Source organism: Gossypium raimondii, chromosome 4, assembly GCF_025698545.1.
Source record: "Gossypium raimondii isolate GPD5lz chromosome 4, ASM2569854v1, whole genome shotgun sequence".
NCBI classification, from domain to species: Eukaryota; Viridiplantae; Streptophyta; class Magnoliopsida; order Malvales; family Malvaceae; genus Gossypium; species Gossypium raimondii.
Window position 1 is genome coordinate 3,962,080 of NC_068568.1, and position 18,507 is coordinate 3,980,586.

The following is an 18,507-nucleotide window of genomic DNA, read 5'->3' on the forward strand; positions in this document are numbered from 1 at the left end:
AAAGCGGGAAATGAATTTGAATCGAATTGTGAATGGTATTAAATTGTATGGAAATGTATTGAGTTGTGAAAATGTGTGAATTTGTGAAATAATTATTGATTGAAAGGTGGAAAAATGATTGAATTGAAAATGTGAGAAATTGTGATTGAATTGAGAATATATGTGATTTAAATACCCTATTAACTAGTTGGGCTGAGTCGGATATAGTTGGCATGCCATAGGATTGGAAGAGTTCAGGGATACTTCGACCTCGAGTCGATGAGACACTGGGTGTCACTATATTTCTTCGAATAGATTCGATGAGGTACTGGGTACCAACTTACTTCGGCTTGGCCGATGAGACACTGGGTGTCAACTATTGCTTCGAACTATCCGATGAGGCACTGGGTGCCATTCTGGTGTGTTTGGTTGGATCCGTGTATCCGCCAAAGTCCGAGTCTTGTTAATAGGGTAATTAATGAAATGATAAATCGAACGAGTTGATCGAACGAGCTACTGAAATGAAATGAAAAAGTTGAATTGTGAATTGAAATGTGATATGAGATTGAGAAATGAACCTAAGGTTCATGATATGTTCAAATTCAAATTGTGGATATATGATACTGATTGATGAATTACTATTGTTGAGATATTAAATTTAAATTTGTTTATACGATTTATGCATTATATGTTTATTATTGTTATAATCTGAATTATGGTAATACCACTGAGTATGAAATACTCAGCGAACGGTTGTTTCCGTGCGCAGGTCGATAGAAGTCAAAGGTCCCGGTTCAGCATCCAGATCAATCCCGACTTCAGCATAACTTTGGTGATGTATATTTTCCTTTGGGTAATGTGACATGTACATAGGATGTGTATAAAGGTTGTTATGTTTTAATATAAATGGTTAAAAATATTAGTATTATAAATTTAAGATTTATAATGAAAGAAGTTTACCTATTTTGATTTATTTATTACCTTGTTAAATTTTAAATTGATATTATGTTGATTGAGTTTGATTAGAAGTATTTAGAATAGAAAATGTGAATGTGAAATGAATTGGTTGATTAGTTATATTTGAAAATGATATGGTTTTAAATTGCAGGGGGTTTGATGTAAAAATAAGCAGAAATGCTGCCGAATTTTTTTTAAAAATGAATGAAATCAATTAGTAAAATTTATAACAATTTATGAATTATTTTAATAGGTTGGTTATTTATTTAAGAATTCTTTTTAAATTGCTTGGTATGTCTGGTAATGCCTCGTAACCCTGTTCCGGCGACGGTTTGGGGTTAGGGGGTGTTACAAAAATAATAAAGACGCAGCTCTTAACTAATTATTTTCAACCATTTAAACAGAAATATAAACCATAACAGCCGAGAGAAGGAGGAGGAAGAAAGAAGAAAAAAAGAAAGAAGAAAGAAAAGAAGAAAAAGAAAGAAAAGATAAAGAAAGAGAGAAGAGAAAGGAAAGGATAAGCATCGGTGACCCCGCCGGACGGGGGAAGCAGCGGCGGAACGGCGGCGGTGGCGAAAGGAGGTAGGGCCGAAAGAGGAAGAAGAAAGGGAGAAGAAGAAAAAGAAAGGAAAGAAAAAAAAAGAGAAAAAAAACTACATTCTGGTCAACCCGACCCGACTATCGATCCGACCAAGATCCATACCCGACCCAGCAGGCGAGGCCCACTCCCAGCAGCCCAACTAAAGCAAACCAAAAGAACAAGAGCAAAAGCAAAAAAAAAAAAAAAGAAGCAGGCCAACAGCAGCCCAACGCAGGTCCAGAAACAGTCCAGCAGGCCCAAACCAGCGCCAGGCCCAGCATCAGGCCTAGCAGGCCAGGCGGCCAGCAGGCCCATCCCAGCGCCAGCAGGCCTTCCAGGCCCATTCCAGCAACAGCCCAACAGCCAGCAGCCCAGCCAGAAAAAAAAAAGAAAAAAGGAGAAAAAAAGGAAAAGGAAAAGAATTCGGGTCGCGAATCCTGTTTTTTCAAGTCCGTATTTTTGGGCTTTTCGGTAATTTTTTTACCCATTTTTAATTTAATTCGTGTATTTTGATGACATTTTGTTTTTAATATTATTGGTATTTTAAGTATTTTTTATTATTTATTTATATTCTTAATTTTATTTTATTTGATTTTTTAATTGAATAATTTTAATAAATAAGGTAACGAATCGATTTAACACTAAATCATTGATTTTATCATTATGTTGGGTGAATATTATCGGTTCGTGTTAAATACGATACGCCCTTTTAAAAATCAAAAATTCAAAAATTCTCGGGTTTTAAAATAAAAGGTTTGTTTTTTGTGATTTTTTAATTATCAAAATTTCATTTTTTAAAATGTACAATAATAAGTAATTTATCAAATATTTCTTGTTTTCAAAAAAATTTCGTGTTTCAAAAATTTCCGTTTTTTCAAAAAAAATGATGTTATTTCAAAATTCTCGTGTTTTAAAAAAATTTCTCGCGTTTCAATCGGATCACGATTAAATATTAAATTGAACTCGTATTTTTGAAAATTAAGACAATGCGTGCTTAACGAGATACCAATTTTGGGCGTCGCGAGGGTGTTAATACCTTCCTCGCGCGTAAACGACTCCCGAACTCTAATTTTCTTTGGATATTGACGTGGACCTAAAATTGATTCTTTTTTAGAAAATTTTTAAAAAAAATTAAAAGAAAATTTAATAGGTGTCCGATCACACCTAGAAAAAAGGTCGGCGGCGACTCCCTTTTTTAAATAAAATTGAAACTCTATTTTCAAATTTTCAATAATCACTTCGACTAGCGCCCGTGCTAAAATTTTTAGGTCGCTACAATATGTACTAATCTACTGTATCGATCGTCAAATCATCACTTGGAGTTAACATATAACCACATGTATTTCCCTCCTCTTTCCATGTCCATTTTACTCTTTTTTTGCTACTTTAAGCTCTTCCTTACTCCATTATAATTTTTTCTGTGTTAATAGTGTTGGACAAAACACGTTAGCGAACAAAAATATATAAACATAAATGACAAATATTTATATATATAAAATAAAATAAATTGAATAATTTATATTTAAATTATCAGATATGAAAAAAACTAATAAATAACATAACAAAAAGCAGAAATCAAAAAGAAGAAACGAGTTTTACTAGATGTTGAGGCCTATTTTACACAGTTCCCTATACAAAAACATGATGATCGAAGCAATAGCACCTCCTCTGTAGTGATTAACGAACAAATGATACCTTTTTCTATTATTGAACGTTGGAAAATATAGAGAGGAAAAGAGAAGAATTTTGGAGAGAAAAATTTTGGAGAGAAAATAATCTCTGTGTGAGAGAGTGAGATTGAGAGCAAAAATTTTTGAAGAAGCCTTTTATAAGCATTCAAAGTGGAGGAATTTTGAAAATATCCATGTATAAGGAGACAAAATCTGCTCCACATCGTGTGACCCAACCTCAATGGGTTTGGACTTGCATCCTTACATGCAAGGCAAGATTCCAAGCTTAATCATTCAATCATCATTTAAGTGGGTTCTCATATATATACATATCTCACACTTGGTATTTAACTAATGTGAGATTTAAGCTTTTTTTTTCCTCAACAAATATTTCTAAGGAGCTTACTTTGAGCATCAATTTCTCATTTATCATTCAACCATTTTGAGCATATGATATACCATTGTAAAGGTCTCATGGAGTAGAATATGAAACCATAATTTTATGATTCAACTCTCCACCTTTACCTATTGAAAATATTCCTCAAAGTTCCCATAAATTACAATTTTTCCAATAAATAGATTTCTTGAAGCATAAGCTCCGTCTCCTAAACACATTTGTTTTGTAAGAATCCAAGAGCATTTGAACTGATTTTATCATCCTCAGAGTGTGACTTTACGTGATCTATCACTAACGATGTGTAAACAAAACTATTGTTCAAACGATAACATTACTAAATGCGAATTGATCTGGTTGGATTTCTATCTTGTATCTTACTCTTATTCTTTTTTCCCCTTAAAATAATAAATTTATGAACGTTATCATTTAAAAAAAAAGAATTTCTAATTTTACTATAAAGATATATGTTCTTTGTTATAATAGACGTCGATAATGGCAATAGAACGATCGCAAAACAAGAAGAAAAGGAAAAATAAAACACAGATTTTACGTGAAAACTCCTTCAGGAAAAAAAGCTATGGGCAAATGAGGAGAAAGTCACTAATGTTGAAAACTGAATGGTATAAGAGGAGTTAATTTCGACTACATCTATTTAAAAGTTGAAAAACCCTATTCTAATCAATGTCAAATAGAAGAAGTGTAGTTCTATACAAATTCTACTTGTGCGGCCTTGCTTGCAACCCCAATTATATTTTGTTACTATATTTATTTCTTGAACAAGTGACGAGATTCAAGTCATACAAAATTTTAACATCCTTAATGTTTAGTTTTTACCAAAACCAATTGCATGAATCTGTAATACGTTCTCAAATAAGCTACTAACCCAATTTACACCAAGATAAACCCTTACATAATTCAACCTGTTGTATAAAACAAGGACTAATTTAAATACAAATCAAAACATAAAATGATTTTAGGTATAATAAAATATAGAGGACTTATTAAAAAGCTAACGTGATTCAAAACTTCTTGAAAATTTAAGACCTATTTTCTTTATCTCATGTCAAAATTACAAAGTCTATCTAAAATGATAATTAAAAGAAAGATAATTGAGTTTGCTTATATAGCATTGTACACCAACTTGTCAAAAATACATATAAGATCCTAAAATTCACATTTAGGTATAAAATCTTTTAAAGTTACAAAATATTACAATTATATTTCATTGGTATATATCAAATTCAATCATTACAATCACAGACTGAATTCGATTTAGTAATTCATCGGAATAAAATTAGACTTGATGATATTTAAAATTAAAATCTAAAAATTCATAAACTAAAACGATAAAGTGTTGTGTTCAACAAAACATTGATGTCACTTGATAAGTTGCTGTTTCATTCCAAAATGCAATCGCTGATGTGGGCAAGGGCGGTTCATGATGACATTCAATTTCTGGAGGGTTCATGCGAAATGCAGCCCTTCCTCCACCTCCCCCAGGTGGGAGGAGTTCAATGTGGTAGGTGTTGCTAAGGAGGACGAGGCTGGATGTGGTGGGATGTTGCGAGATGGGAAAAGAGTTGTCCGTTCCTTGTTTTTTGGGCCGATTAATGCCGTTGGATTGGAAATGGCAGAAGTAATGGCTATTAAAACTGCCTTGGAGGTGTTTATTGGCATGGGATGGCATGTGAAAGTCCCTTTTATCATTGAATCTAGTTCGTGCATTGTTTTGGAGTGGATGCTGGAAAGGAATTCTAGGTCGTGATCTTGTGGAATCTCTTTATTGGTATCGATCGTTGTATTAAATAACAGGTTCGAATTCACTTTTCATTTGTTCATAAGCAACTAGTTGAATGTCTCAAGTCGAGAGTGCTTCAATTTAAACGGTTATTCTAGAAATTTATATATTCTGTTTATTTTTTGAAAGAGGTTGGTGATAAAATGTAAATTTTTTTTCTTAAAAAAAAAACAACTGGAATTATTGTTTTTTGCTTTAATTTTCAAACACGTGCACTGTACTAACGACTAAAGACAGATACTAATTAGGTGTCACTCTTTCACTTTTTTCCAAGTCAAAAGAAAACACTACAAGCCTGTGTTCATGCTTGGGAAGCCAATCATTCTCATTAATTTTTCAAAATATTAATGCACGTGCTCTTTCTATAAGAGATTAGTATGAATCCAAAATTTAATTTCAAAATGTTTTATTATTTTACTCGTGCTTCGTTCGTGGAGTTAGAGATTTTTTGAACGGAATTAAATTTATATATTTTATTATAGTGAAAATGTAATTTGATTATTTTAAATAGTTTATATTTTTATAAATTTTAAAGGATTAAAATTAAATTTTTATTATTTTGAGAAGCTAAAATTTAATTTTAACTTTACTAATTTAAAATTTTATAAATTGTAAAAGCTTAAATGAAAAAAATTCATTTTAAGAAGAGGATCCCTAGATCTGTCCTTGCTTTGTTGGATTAATTCACGTACATATATACATATTTTATGAATATAGCATTTCACTATATTCTAATAAGCTTAGAATAAAAGTTCAATTTAATACCAGAAATGATAATCTTCCAAGAAAATTAGTTTAAAAATGATTGGATTTTAATTTTAGCATTTAAATTCGATTAGAAGTGTTAATGATCTGAAATATATTTAGGGTAAATTTAGATGGTATCAAAATATGAGTTGTGAATTTTGTCCAAACTTTTAACAGGTTGTTCAAAGAGAAAAAAAAGAGAGTCTTTTTTTTTATTTAATTTAATAAGATCTTGCCTTAGTATAGTCACATATTAGATATCCCCTGTTTTATTTGACTTTCATTTATGAAATGTTTTATTGACTCATTTCATATCATGGATCAAAGAAGTTAAATTCAAAATCGGCAGGATATACCCTTTTTTCGAAACGAAATACGAAGAAAAGTTACCATAGAACTCTTTGGATCATCTGTTAGTTGCTTAACGAATTACTTCTTTAGAATGTTCAAAAAAAAAAGATTACATGGTTTTTTTTATTAATTTAATTAATATATGCCTATTCCATTCCATTTTCCTTCATTTTGATTATTTTAATAGGAATCTCGGTATCCACCAAAAAATCAAATCCATGAAATGAAAGAATTATAAAATCGTAAGACTTGCCTTTCAATTATTTGATTAATTGAAATCAACACAAATAAAATAGATCAAGCGAAGAAATAAAATTGAGATACTATGTACAGTACATATATTTAATTGATATCGACATGTATGAAGATACATATTGTGGATTCATCTATATTAAGCTTGTATCTTTCTACATTACAATAGGGTAAGTAGGAGTCTCGCTCCTTGAAATGGGAAATTTAACCTTTGGTGACCTTTTACAAATTATAAAATTTTAAATTAGTCCTTTAAAAATATAAAATATAAACTATTAAAATAGTGAAATTACATTTTAACTCTAATATATATAATTTAATTTTGGCCCTAAATTTTTTTAGTTTTACCCGTAGTGTCTACTGTCACCCTTATTTTTAAAATTTTTTTGAAATAAATATTATTTTATTAACATTTAATAATTTTATATTTAAACATTTATTTTACTATCATATATACCGAGGGTGTTTAATAAACAAAGTTTTGAGTCTTTTTTAATTGATTTGGGCATAAATGGAAGATTGAGTAGTCAAACCCTCTAATTGTAGTGTTTGGTGAATGGAGGTTTACAATAGCTTGTTGTGCTAAAACCTACAAAACAAAAAAACATGGATGCACAAATTTTTTCATGGCTGATTAAGAATGAGATATGTGGAATGACATATCTGACCATGTTTACTCAAAAATTACTCACTAATTAATTTCCATAATGGATGCTTATTTAAATAAAAATACTTTGCAAATAATTTTCATAATGGATGTTTTAATTCTTTCATAATAGTATTTTATTTCAATAGTTTCACCTAATAAAGGCTAAAGTATTATAGGCAAATAAATACCTAATAATAAAATATGTCATACCTTTATTTATCATTTTAAATAAACAATTAATAAAATGAGTTGATCAACTTAGTTACTATAATCAACTATCAACCAATTACCAAACAGAGCTATAATTTTATCTAAACCTTTTCAAAATATATCGAAAGCGAACGAATATTAAATCTAAATCTAAATTTAATTACTTATTGGGACTTTGTCCATTTAATTGTATAATTTATATCTTTACAATTATAATATATAATAATATTACAATGAAAAAAAGTCAGCATTTGCATATGTCAATTAATTAATTATTCATTACGTCCGCTATCACAAACGACAAAAACTCGGTTGTCCAAATCAGCTCCAGTTGACTAATTATTGGATACATAATAAAATAAATTATATTTTATTATATAAAAGTTTTAAATGAATAAAAGATTTGGGTTAGATAAAAGGATTTACATTACGAAAAAATGACAGCCGGGCGTTTAGCCTGTTTAATTAATCATTGATTATTACAATATCAACGATGAAGCTCATTCAGTAATTATATAAATGTATTGATTGTATATAAAAGTTGTATTTATATCTTAAAAATAATTTCTCATTTCTCTTAAAAGATGTAAAAATATTATGAAAGTCTTTATATTAGGAGTAAAACTGCAGTTTATTCCCTTTACCAAAAAAAAGTTAAATAAATTAATCTTTGTACGTTAGATTAAAAGATAAACTGATTATGCTGTTAAAAAACGTGGCATACCATCCGTTAAAATTTTTATCAATTTCTACTATCAAAAACTAGTATGACTGACGGGAAAACCAGACAGTTACACGTGACATGCCACGCGTACCTCAGTATAATCTTTGTTAGTTCAAGATTTTCAGTTTAATTGAATAAGTTGTTAGCTATTTTTGTGTTAAGTTAGTTTCTTTGTAAGCCTATAAATATAGACATTTATGTTTTGTTTTATCAATTCAGTGTTCATCAATAATAGAATAACCTTGATGCATATTGTAATTGTCTCTTTCACGTTTCCTTCTTCAACAACAAAGACTAATTTACCTATTTTTTTAACAAAGAGGTAAAATAGAATCTAACTCGACCTCGATAGTATTTTTACCCTTAAAAGATAGGATAATTTAAACCAAATTATTTCTAAAAACAATAACATCCTATCAATAAACTACAAGTTTAAGTTTAATCTTAAAAATGATTGAAAAGGAAAAAATTCCCAGGCAAACTACATAAATTTTTGCAGAATGAATGACCTGGAATGCAACAAATTAAAGCCCCCTAAATGAGACTATACCAAATTTCAATAACTAAACCACTAATTTTAATATTAAATCTTTATTCTTTACGCACTATGCTCTTGTTCTTCTCTCATTTTGGATATTTGAATATTATTGCACCCTACTTTACAACCTAGAGAACATCAGGACCACTCCTTTACGCTAATTAACTCTAATTAACCATCACAGAAAACGTGTCATTTTCTTTATATATATACATATTGTTTTCTTCTTTTTTCACAAAAGCTTCATCTTTTCTGGGGACTCATTTATATGAAGCACACAAAAATTATGTAGACTCTTATCAAGTAGTCTATATCAATCTCGTCGTCACGTATCTAAAAGGCTAACATATTCTATAAGAGACCAACCATAACAGGACTAGTAAAGATAAATGTCGGGGCTTAAGCCAAGGAGTAACCATCCATGCCTATAAATAGCCTTCCTTACCCTTGATGAATCTCTTCTCATACATTTTAACATTTTACTCAATAATTCTCAATACCTCACCACGGTGTGAACCGAGGTCAAAGTGTTTTCATGCCTTGAGCATGAAAGATACCTCAAAAGCAGCTTGGTGATGTGGATTCTACGTAAAGTGTTGTCGTGCTTCAGTTTCAATAACTAAACATTTAATTAATACCATGGATTCATTCATTCACCTTATATATTGTAAAGTAGGTCCGTTACTAATGCATAATTGGAGATATAGTCAAAAGGTAGTAATATCTTTGTTTAATCATCATTATATAATCATCAAAATCGGTGGAAAAGATAATCACTACCACAGTATTTCGTTGACGACGACTTTTGTCTCATTTGTAAGAAACAAAGCCATGCATGCAAGTTGATAATAATGGCCCTGAAATGCAACCTTTCTTTGCCTATAAATACAGCTTCTCAATTACCAAACCCACAATCACAAACCCTTTTACCTTCTTTCTCTTTGTTGCTTTACACCCAATGGAGATGAATTGTTTCAACCATAGAGTCTTCTTACTTACCCTATTGCTACCCATAGTTGTCATCTTAGTGGAAGGCCAAGGCACTCGAGTTGGGTTCTACTCGACCTCATGCCCTAAAGTCGAGTCCATCGTAAGCTCAACGGTCCAATCTCATTTCAAGTCGGATCCAACTATTGCTCCGGGGTTGCTTCGCATGCACTTCCATGACTGCTTTGTACAAGGGTGTGATGGTTCCATACTGATCGATGGGCCTAATGCCGAGAAAACTGCACCACCGAACCAATTGTTGAGAGGATACGAAGTTATCGATGATGCCAAGACTCAACTTGAATCTGTATGTCCCGGAGTTGTTTCGTGTGCCGATATTCTAGCCCTTGCTGCTCGCGATTCCGTAGTTCTGGTAATTATATATACACATATATTTTATGATTCATTTGGATAGTCGGTGAGAATGTTGTCGTTTCAGTTTTGTGTCATCAGGACCGTGCTAAGGGGGCAGGGAGGGGCTGCCCCCAAAATGACAAATTATCAATTTAGTCTCTTAGAAATTTTTATAAGTTAATTTAATGTTAGCCCCTCAAAGTTTTAAATTCTAAACTAACAAGCATATACAAAGAAAAAATTATATTTTGACGCATTTAAAATTTTATATTTTTACCCCGAAAAGATAAACTTCTGACTTTGTCCTATGTGTCATTAACAATGATTGTTAACATATATGCAGACCAGTGGAGCGAGTTGGGCAGTGCCTACTGGACGTCGAGACGGAACGGTTTCACAATCATCTGATGCTAACAATTTGCCGGGCTTCCGTGATACCGTAAATGTGCAAAAGCAAAAATTTGCAGACAAGGGTCTCAACACTCAAGATCTTGTCACCCTTGTTGGTAAACATTTTATTACACAAAGTTTGGTTTATTGAACGCTATCGTAGATACTCAATTTTGGTTACTAATATTTAATCTGTTGTCAGGAGGACACACAATCGGCACCGCTGCTTGCCAATTCTTCAGCTACAGGCTTTACAACTTCACTTCAACTGGAGCTGATCCTTCGATAAATCCCGCATTTGTTTCCCAGCTTCAAGCACTTTGCCCTCAGAACGGTGACGGGTCACGGCGAATCGGACTCGACAACGGCAGCGCCAACAAGTTCGACACTTCTTTCTTCGCTAATTTAAGGGATGGCAAAGGAATACTTGAATCCGATCAAAGATTATGGACCGACAATTCGACCAAGACGTTTGTGCAACGTTTCTTGGGCGTTAGAGGGTTGCTTGGATTGACCTTCAACGTTGAATTTGGTAAATCCATGGTGAAGATGAGCAACATTGGAGTGAAAACGGGAACTGCTGGTGAAATCCGCAAAGTATGTTCTAAAGTTAACTAAAATGAACATTGAAGATTAAGAATAATGCTATCTACACAAGTGGCTGATCAAAGGGAAGTGCTTGAGTGTATACAAGTTTAAGTCTTTGTTTAGAAAAAACACAATCATTTAGGACAAGATTTGTCTTGTCTCTGGTTAAGTTGTCACTGTCTTAATTATATAATATATGAATCGAGTGAAACATTTTAAAGCAGAGCATGATTTGCTGGTTGCTGGAATTGTTGACGTTTTGATTGGAAAACCTATGGATTTTGTCTAAGTTGATGAATTCGATTCATATACAAACAAAAACATGCAAATTTAAGTCAAATATAATCTAATTTTGATTTGATGAATCCAGTGTTCATGAACTGTTGATATTATTTTTTTAAAGCGGTAATTGCTAACTAGTATGGTATTCTCAAGGGATGGATACGATTCGAATTTTGGAAACAATATTATTAGGAGGGATAACCACGAATATTAAATATGGACTGTAAAACAGAGATAAAAAATATAAACTTTTGAATGATTTCCTCGTTACAGTTTATGATTATATATGCTCTTTTAAGACAATACTTAGAACTACCAATAGCTCCTTCCTAACCCATAAATAAGAGGACAATGCGCTTCAGCGCACTCAAACTCACGTCCTTCTGCATTGGTTACTTGTTTTCAAATTTGTCGGTAATTTCAAGAGGGCATTTTAATAGCTCAATTTTATTTTTCAAATTCCACGTGGTTTTTTTAAAATTTCTCATAATTTTATTTAATTTAAAATACATGATCTCACTATAAGATAAAAACTTAAACTTTAAAAATAATTTTATTTAATTATAATATATATTTAAAATGTTATTTTGTTAAAACTATTTATAAAGTTTTACATATGTTATAAAATAAATAGATAGAGATTAAAGAACAAAGAGAATGAGAGAGTAAAGAGAGAGCGTATTTTATTCATCAATTGAAATATTTGCAAAGCTTCTCTAAAAACTCTATTTATAGGTGTTAGGGATCGACCCGATTAAGCAACAAGTAACAAAAATAGTGGAATAATTGAGAAATTGAACACACAAATTTAACGTGGAAAAACCCCTCCAAAGAGGATAAAAAAAACCACGGGCAAAGATAATTTTACTATAATGGCAAAAGAATGAAGAGTACAAAAGATGGAGATAAAAACTAAACTCCGAAAACTCGAAAAATAAAGAACCCTCAAAACGTAAACGCAAAATTCTCTGAATGTGTTATGAGTTCTAATTTCTAATGGGTGTGTTTTACTAAGGTTGTAAAAGAGCCTATTTATAGGCTAAATTCATATGTCAAATAATAATAAAATAATCTAAACTAATCAGTGTTCGACTGAAACAAATAAACAGAGTTTAACTAAAAGATTATTTCTCAAATTTGACTGAAAATAGGAGTCATACTTAACAAATCTCCACATTGACTCATATTTCCACAACACCATCTTTGCCAAAGCCCGCCACGAGCCTATCTTAAACTATGCAGGGAATTAACTGAGTCGAATCTGTGCTTATAAACTGGAAGACTTCTAGCCTTCGACTTGTAAACTGCCAAATCAAAACTAACCCGGGTCTGATTTTCACGAACATAGTGCCCTAACTTTTCAAAACTTGCATCCAAAAGAGAACCTCTCTTCAACGAAACGGTCATACATTTTTCCCTCCTATGACCAAGTTGCTTCCACTCCAAACGAGTTGACTTCGACTCTGTAACGGATGAGGGACGTCCGATTTCACCGATTACTGTAGAACCTTCCAGAATATAAAGGCTGCCAGTTCTTTTACCTTTTAACAAAACGAGAGCTTCACGAGATACTTTAATACCACTCGACTCGATGTTGATTCTGTATCCTTTCAAGTCTAAAATACTCAAGGAGATGAGATTCTTTCGTAAATCAGGTATATACCTGACATCTGAGAGTGTCCTAATTGTCTCATTGTGTGTCCTGATTTTAACAGTATCAATACCAATTACCTTACTAGATGAATAGTTTCCCATGCGCACAACTCCACCTTCAACCGAACTAAATGTGGAGAACCATTCTCTATTGGGACACATGTGGAAAGAACATCCCGAATCTAGGATCCACTCGGACGTGAGCTTGGAGTTATCGCTCGTTGACACTAACAAGAAATCATCACCGTTTTCATCGGCCAAATTAGCACTAGCTACATCTTCCTTGTTACTCTCAGCAGCTCTTTTATTTCGTAGTTTATAACAATCTGATTTGACGTGACCTAACTTTTTACAATAGCGACACCTTTTGTCTCGTTTCTTTGATGCTACCAAAACGGAAGCTTGCCTATCTGCCTTGCTATCCAAATGAAGCTTATTGTCGAGTTTGTCTCTACTCAACAAATGACCCTTCACATCTTCGAACGAGATTTTGTCTCTGCCATAAATCAGGGTCTCCCTGAAAGACTTGTATGAAGGGGGTAAAGAGCACAATAATAGCATAACTTGATCTTCATCATCAATATGAACCTCAACGTTCTTTAAATCATTTAAAAGAGTAATAAATTGACTGATGTGATCTCTAAGAAGCTCACATTCGTTCATGCAAAACTTAAATAGACGTTTCAACACTAAACGATTAGCCAGAGACTTAGTCGCATAAAGAGTTTCTAACCTTTTCCACAAGGCGGATGAGGTCTTCTCCATCAATACCTCCTGCAATATCGGATTCGCGAGGCACAACTGGATTGCAGACAAGGCCTTTTCATCAAGCTCTTCCTATGCTGTTTTATTTAGATTCTCAGGCTTTTTCCCGGTAACAACCTTTTTCAAACCGGATTGAACTAGAATTACCATCATTCGAACTTGCCACAGATTGAAATTTGTCTCACCATTGAACTTCTCAATTTCAAATCTTATTGTTGCCATATCTGAATGGGCTGATCTATGAAAATTGAACTAGCTCTGATACCACTTGTTAGGATCGTCCCGATTAAGCAACAAACAAGTAAAATAGCAGAAGAAATTGAGAAGATGAACACACAAATTTAACGTGGAAAAACCCCTCCAAATAGGATAAAAAACCACGAGTAAAGATGATTTTACTATAATGGCAAAAGAACGAAGAATACAAAAGATCGAGATAAAACTAAACCCCGAAAACCCGAAAAACTGAAAAACAAAGAACCTTCAAAACGTAAACACAAAATTCTCTGAATGTGTTATGAGTTCTAATTTCTAATTGGTGTGTTTTACTAAGGTTGTAAAAGAGCCTATTTATAGGCTAAATTCATATGTCAAATAATAATAAAATAATCTAAATTAATCAGTGTTTGACTGAAACAAATAAACAGAGTTTAACTAGAAGATTATTTCTCGATTTGATTGAAAATGGGAGTCATACTTAACAATAGGCATAAGAAATATAAATAAAGTAGAGGTCTACTTCTAATCACTATTAAAATTTAAAGTAAATCAAAACTTATTTTGATATTAATGGAAATCCATTTAATAAGATATTGGTAATAATATTGAAATTTTATATTATTTATTTTAATATAAATATTTTTAATTTGTAAAATTCTAATAACCTACTTTTTTTTAAACAAGTACTTATCTAAACAAAACAATTGCAAATCCTATCATTCTAAATTGCTAGAATTCTAAAAAATTTAAAATTTTCATCTAAACCCACTAAAGAAAATTGGGAAAACTAGATAGGCAGTGAATTGCACTTCTAACGTCAATTCATTTTGCTATTATTTATTATATATTCTATATATACATTCTTAAACAGTATCCTTTGAACATGTATACTAAAGCCATTATTTTCCTGTATCATCTTAATTATCTACATTAACTTGCTATATATAATTTTCTTTACAATCCAAGAGCACCGAGGGGTGTCTTTCCTTGACCAGCTTCAAAGTAGAAAATCAACATTGCCAACATAGCAATTCTAGCATGTTTAATCTCCGCTAGCTGAAGTCTCTCCAGTTTGTCATAATCGGGGATGTAGACACCATTTTGGATGGTACCCGCAAGGCCTAATGGGTCGAAGAACTTGCCTCCCGGGTAACCCTGCTGGCCGGTGGCGTTGGCGAAGTTCTCGGCTGTTTTCGACCATGGAGTTGCCCATTCTACGGATTGAGATTTTGGGTTGAAAAAGTCTACCCATCGCTTGCTCTCCACCCAACCCATGAGGAGGAGTTGGGTGCCAAGGAGTGAGCCGAAGGAGAATGGGGCTATTGCACCGGGGTCGGCTCCGGCCTCGAACCATGGTACACCACTCCAGGCTTGGCCTATGAAGATGCCGACCACGGCGGTCATGGCCCAGCGTCCGTGGATCAGCTCTGCTTCTCTGTACCATTTGAGGAAAGTTGGGTCCTTGCCTAGACCTAGTGGGTCGAATCCATAGTCCCCAGGAAGCCTGTGGTTTGAAAATTAACATCAAAGTCAAATTATTGAGGGGGTATTCCATTGATTCCATTAATAATCCAACCTAAGTTACATTAATTGATTTCATTGGAGTTATATTAGTATTAATCGAATCAAAATTATTATGAAAAAATTAATAAAATCAAAATAATTTAATTATCAATTTTCATTTAATAAAATAAAATAATAAATTGAGATTTAATTTAATTGATATAGTTGTTGTTACAATAATTAAGAGAATGTCAATTCAAGCACTTAAATTCATATTATCCTTCAATTTAAAATTTTAGATATTAAATACTTTCAAATATTGAATAATACCATACTAAAAGTCTAAAACAATTAAATATAAAATATAAAATATAAAATATAAAACTTATTATGACGAGGCTTAAAAATAAAGTTTTCAAAATTAGATCGGTGGATGAGCTGATCAAGTCATTCATTTTCGATTTAACTGGTTAGTTTGATAAGATCAAATAAATTATTAAAAAATTATAAAAAATAAAAATAAAAATAAAAATAAAAACAAAAACAAAAAATATAGATAACCAATTCAATTGTCGGTTCAATTGGGTTTTTACTCAGCTCAATCAATCCATACCAATTCACGGATCAATCAATTGAATTCCTTTCTCCAAATCTGTATCGTAACCGGTTCTCAATCTAATCGGCTAATCCGATCAGATTATCTTAAAAGATAAGCAAAATAACATTAAAATATTAATCCTACTAAACTTATTAATTTTGTTTAATCAAATCAAATTAATCAATAATAGAAATTTTCTTAAAATCTCTTATATTAACTGAATTAAAATTGTCATGAGTAATAAATTAATCAAACCCAATTAAATTTCAAAAAGTGAACTCCTATAGAACTACTAAAACAAATTAAGAGGGGAAGGCAAAGATGAGAAGGAGCAACACATACGAGCCATCGAGCCACTCAGGGTCAACTAAGTTGCCACCACCTTTAACAGCAGGGAGCCAAGACTTTTTAGGTGGTGCGGCCGCTACAACAATCAGCTTCCTCTTTCGCGTTGCAGCAGGAGTGGCTACTATGGGTCCAATACTACTAGCTCCCCAAAGGGCCTGGCTCCTGTTTCCTCCGCACAGAAATGAAGAACCTAACCCATTTATTACAGTCCCAGATGTCGAAGCCATCTTGGGCAGTTGATGTTTTGCTGTTTTTTCCTAGTTGTCTAGTGAAATCTAGAGAGGATATATATGAGAGACTAGATTTCAGACCAATTGGGGGGGGGGGGGGTTGTTAGGGTCCATCTACATCTCCACGTTGCCTCCAACCACGTGGGCTTTCACCTAGCCTCTTCTGTTTTTGTCTTTTGGGATGTAAAACACGACAGGTTTCTGCTGCCACGCTATTCCCTTTCAAAAAATATAAACAAAAATTGAATTTAGTTACAAATTGAATTTTTTTTGGGTGTTCTGTGTTGTTACAAGTTGGAAAGGAGATTATATCAACACAGTTCGAATTCTAGCGATTAGGGTGAATTTATCTATTGTTCCTCATAATCAGATGAACTGATTTTTTAAGCTATTAGGGACTAATGCAAATAAAATCTGACGAAATTTTAGCTTGAAATTTAAAAACATTAATATTTTTATTTTTAAAAAACTTAATTAATTATTCAAATCTCTAATGAAATTATTGAAATTTCAAAATTGTTAGAAAAATTTCACAAAATATGAATTCAAAAGAAATAAGATCAAAGACGCAACTCTTGAATTTATTTATTTTTTGTGAAAAAGGAATGACAATACAATATTATATTAGCGATGAGATTAGTTTCTATATTCTCTTCTCGATGAGTATATACCATTTCCCATTGAACCATTGACAACAATATTTGCTGAATTAATCTGATAAGTGTTGAATTAGAGAACCTTGAGAAATCTACCTGAATAACCTTCATACTATCTGTTTAAATCAACATTTTGTCCTAGTTCCTGTTATGTAGTACCATCAAACTATTTAAGACACCCCAAAGCTCAACATTAAATATAGAACAAAGACCCAACCTCTTGTTAAATCCAATGACCCATTCACTATGGTGATCCCTCAGCACTCCCCTGCAGCGGCCTCTCCTAAATCCACCTTGATTGCTCCATTAGAGTGTAACCAAATCCAATTACCAAATAAGGAGGAAGATGCTTGTGTAATTAGCTCCAACCTAGAATCTACATCATAAGTAGACTTACATTGTCGAGCCCAATTGTAAGAACACCTAATTATTTCATCGACACTCCACAACAAACCTTGAAAGATTGAAGATTTTTGTTCTTCCAAATATGCCAAGTAATTTTCAATAATGGTTTGTGGCAAGGCTTCTTGGATTTTCTTAGGCAATAATAATGAATAACGAAAGTGATGAATTTAGACAATAATGAAACCCAAACAAACAACTTAAAGTAATTGAAGAAAAACTCCTAGAATTTTTTTCTTTTTGCGCAAGTAATGTGAAATTCAAGAAATTCCAATGACAAGAAAACAATTGGAAGAAGAATTTAGTATTAAAATTAGTCAAAAATACAAAATAAGAGAAGGAGATGAAAGAATCTAAGAGTTAAAGTGAAGAATTCAATCTTTTTTGAGTGCTAAGCAAGTAGGCTATTCAAGAATTAATATAAATGGTTGATTTTTTAATACTTGATGCGCAAGCTTCTTGTTGAGTAATATTTTCTCGTATGTTATTGATAGGAGTGTTCTTGTATTTATACATGTTGTTACAGATGTTATTACAGCTTATAATAGAACCTTACTATTTTGTCTTGACTCCCTTGCCTCTAGTACTGACATTTTTTGCGAACTCCAGGTCTGTTGAGTACGTGCCGACGGAGCACACGGTTCTTTCTGTTCCTGAGACTGACATTTTGGGCAGTA

General features: G+C 32.4%; 2 protein-coding genes across 2 annotated transcripts; one reads left to right on the top strand and one right to left on the bottom strand.

Annotated features, from left to right (window-relative positions):
- The first annotated feature begins 9,782 nt into the window (after nt 1-9,782).
- LOC105781033 (peroxidase N1) lies at nt 9,783-11,397 on the top strand. The gene is made up of 3 exons (XM_012605601.2): nt 9,783-10,215; nt 10,540-10,702; nt 10,789-11,397. The coding sequence occupies exons 1-3, from the start codon at nt 9,814-9,816 to the stop codon at nt 11,202-11,204; spliced, it is 981 nt and encodes a 326-aa protein (XP_012461055.1). The 5' UTR covers nt 9,783-9,813; the 3' UTR covers nt 11,205-11,397.
- Nucleotides 11,398-14,902: 3,505 nt separating this feature from the next.
- On the bottom strand, nt 14,903-16,828 carry LOC105778810 (chlorophyll a-b binding protein CP24 10A, chloroplastic). The gene is made up of 2 exons (XM_012602571.2): nt 16,537-16,828; nt 14,903-15,597 (listed from the first exon to the last, which is right to left on the bottom strand). Exons 1-2 carry the CDS (start codon nt 16,767-16,769, stop codon nt 15,048-15,050), a joined length of 783 nt encoding a protein of 260 aa, XP_012458025.1. The 5' UTR covers nt 16,770-16,828; the 3' UTR covers nt 14,903-15,047.
- Nucleotides 16,829-18,507: the final 1,679 nt, after the last annotated feature.

Excerpts from the sequence above, each read along its gene's own strand:
- LOC105781033 (XM_012605601.2), top strand. The coding sequence starts at position 9,814 with ATGGAGATGAATTGTTTCAACCATAGAGTCTTCTTACTTACCCTATTG. Across the intron at positions 10,216-10,539 it reads CTCGCGATTCCGTAGTTCTG|ACCAGTGGAGCGAGTTGGGC; the intron begins GTAATTATATAT and ends ACATATATGCAG. Across the intron at positions 10,703-10,788 it reads AGATCTTGTCACCCTTGTTG|GAGGACACACAATCGGCACC; the intron begins GTAAACATTTTA and ends ATCTGTTGTCAG.
- LOC105778810 (XM_012602571.2), bottom strand. The coding sequence starts at position 16,769 with ATGGCTTCGACATCTGGGACTGTAATAAATGGGTTAGGTTCTTCATTT. Across the intron at positions 15,598-16,536 it reads CCTGAGTGGCTCGATGGCTC|GCTTCCTGGGGACTATGGAT; the intron begins GTATGTGTTGCT and ends TTCAAACCACAG.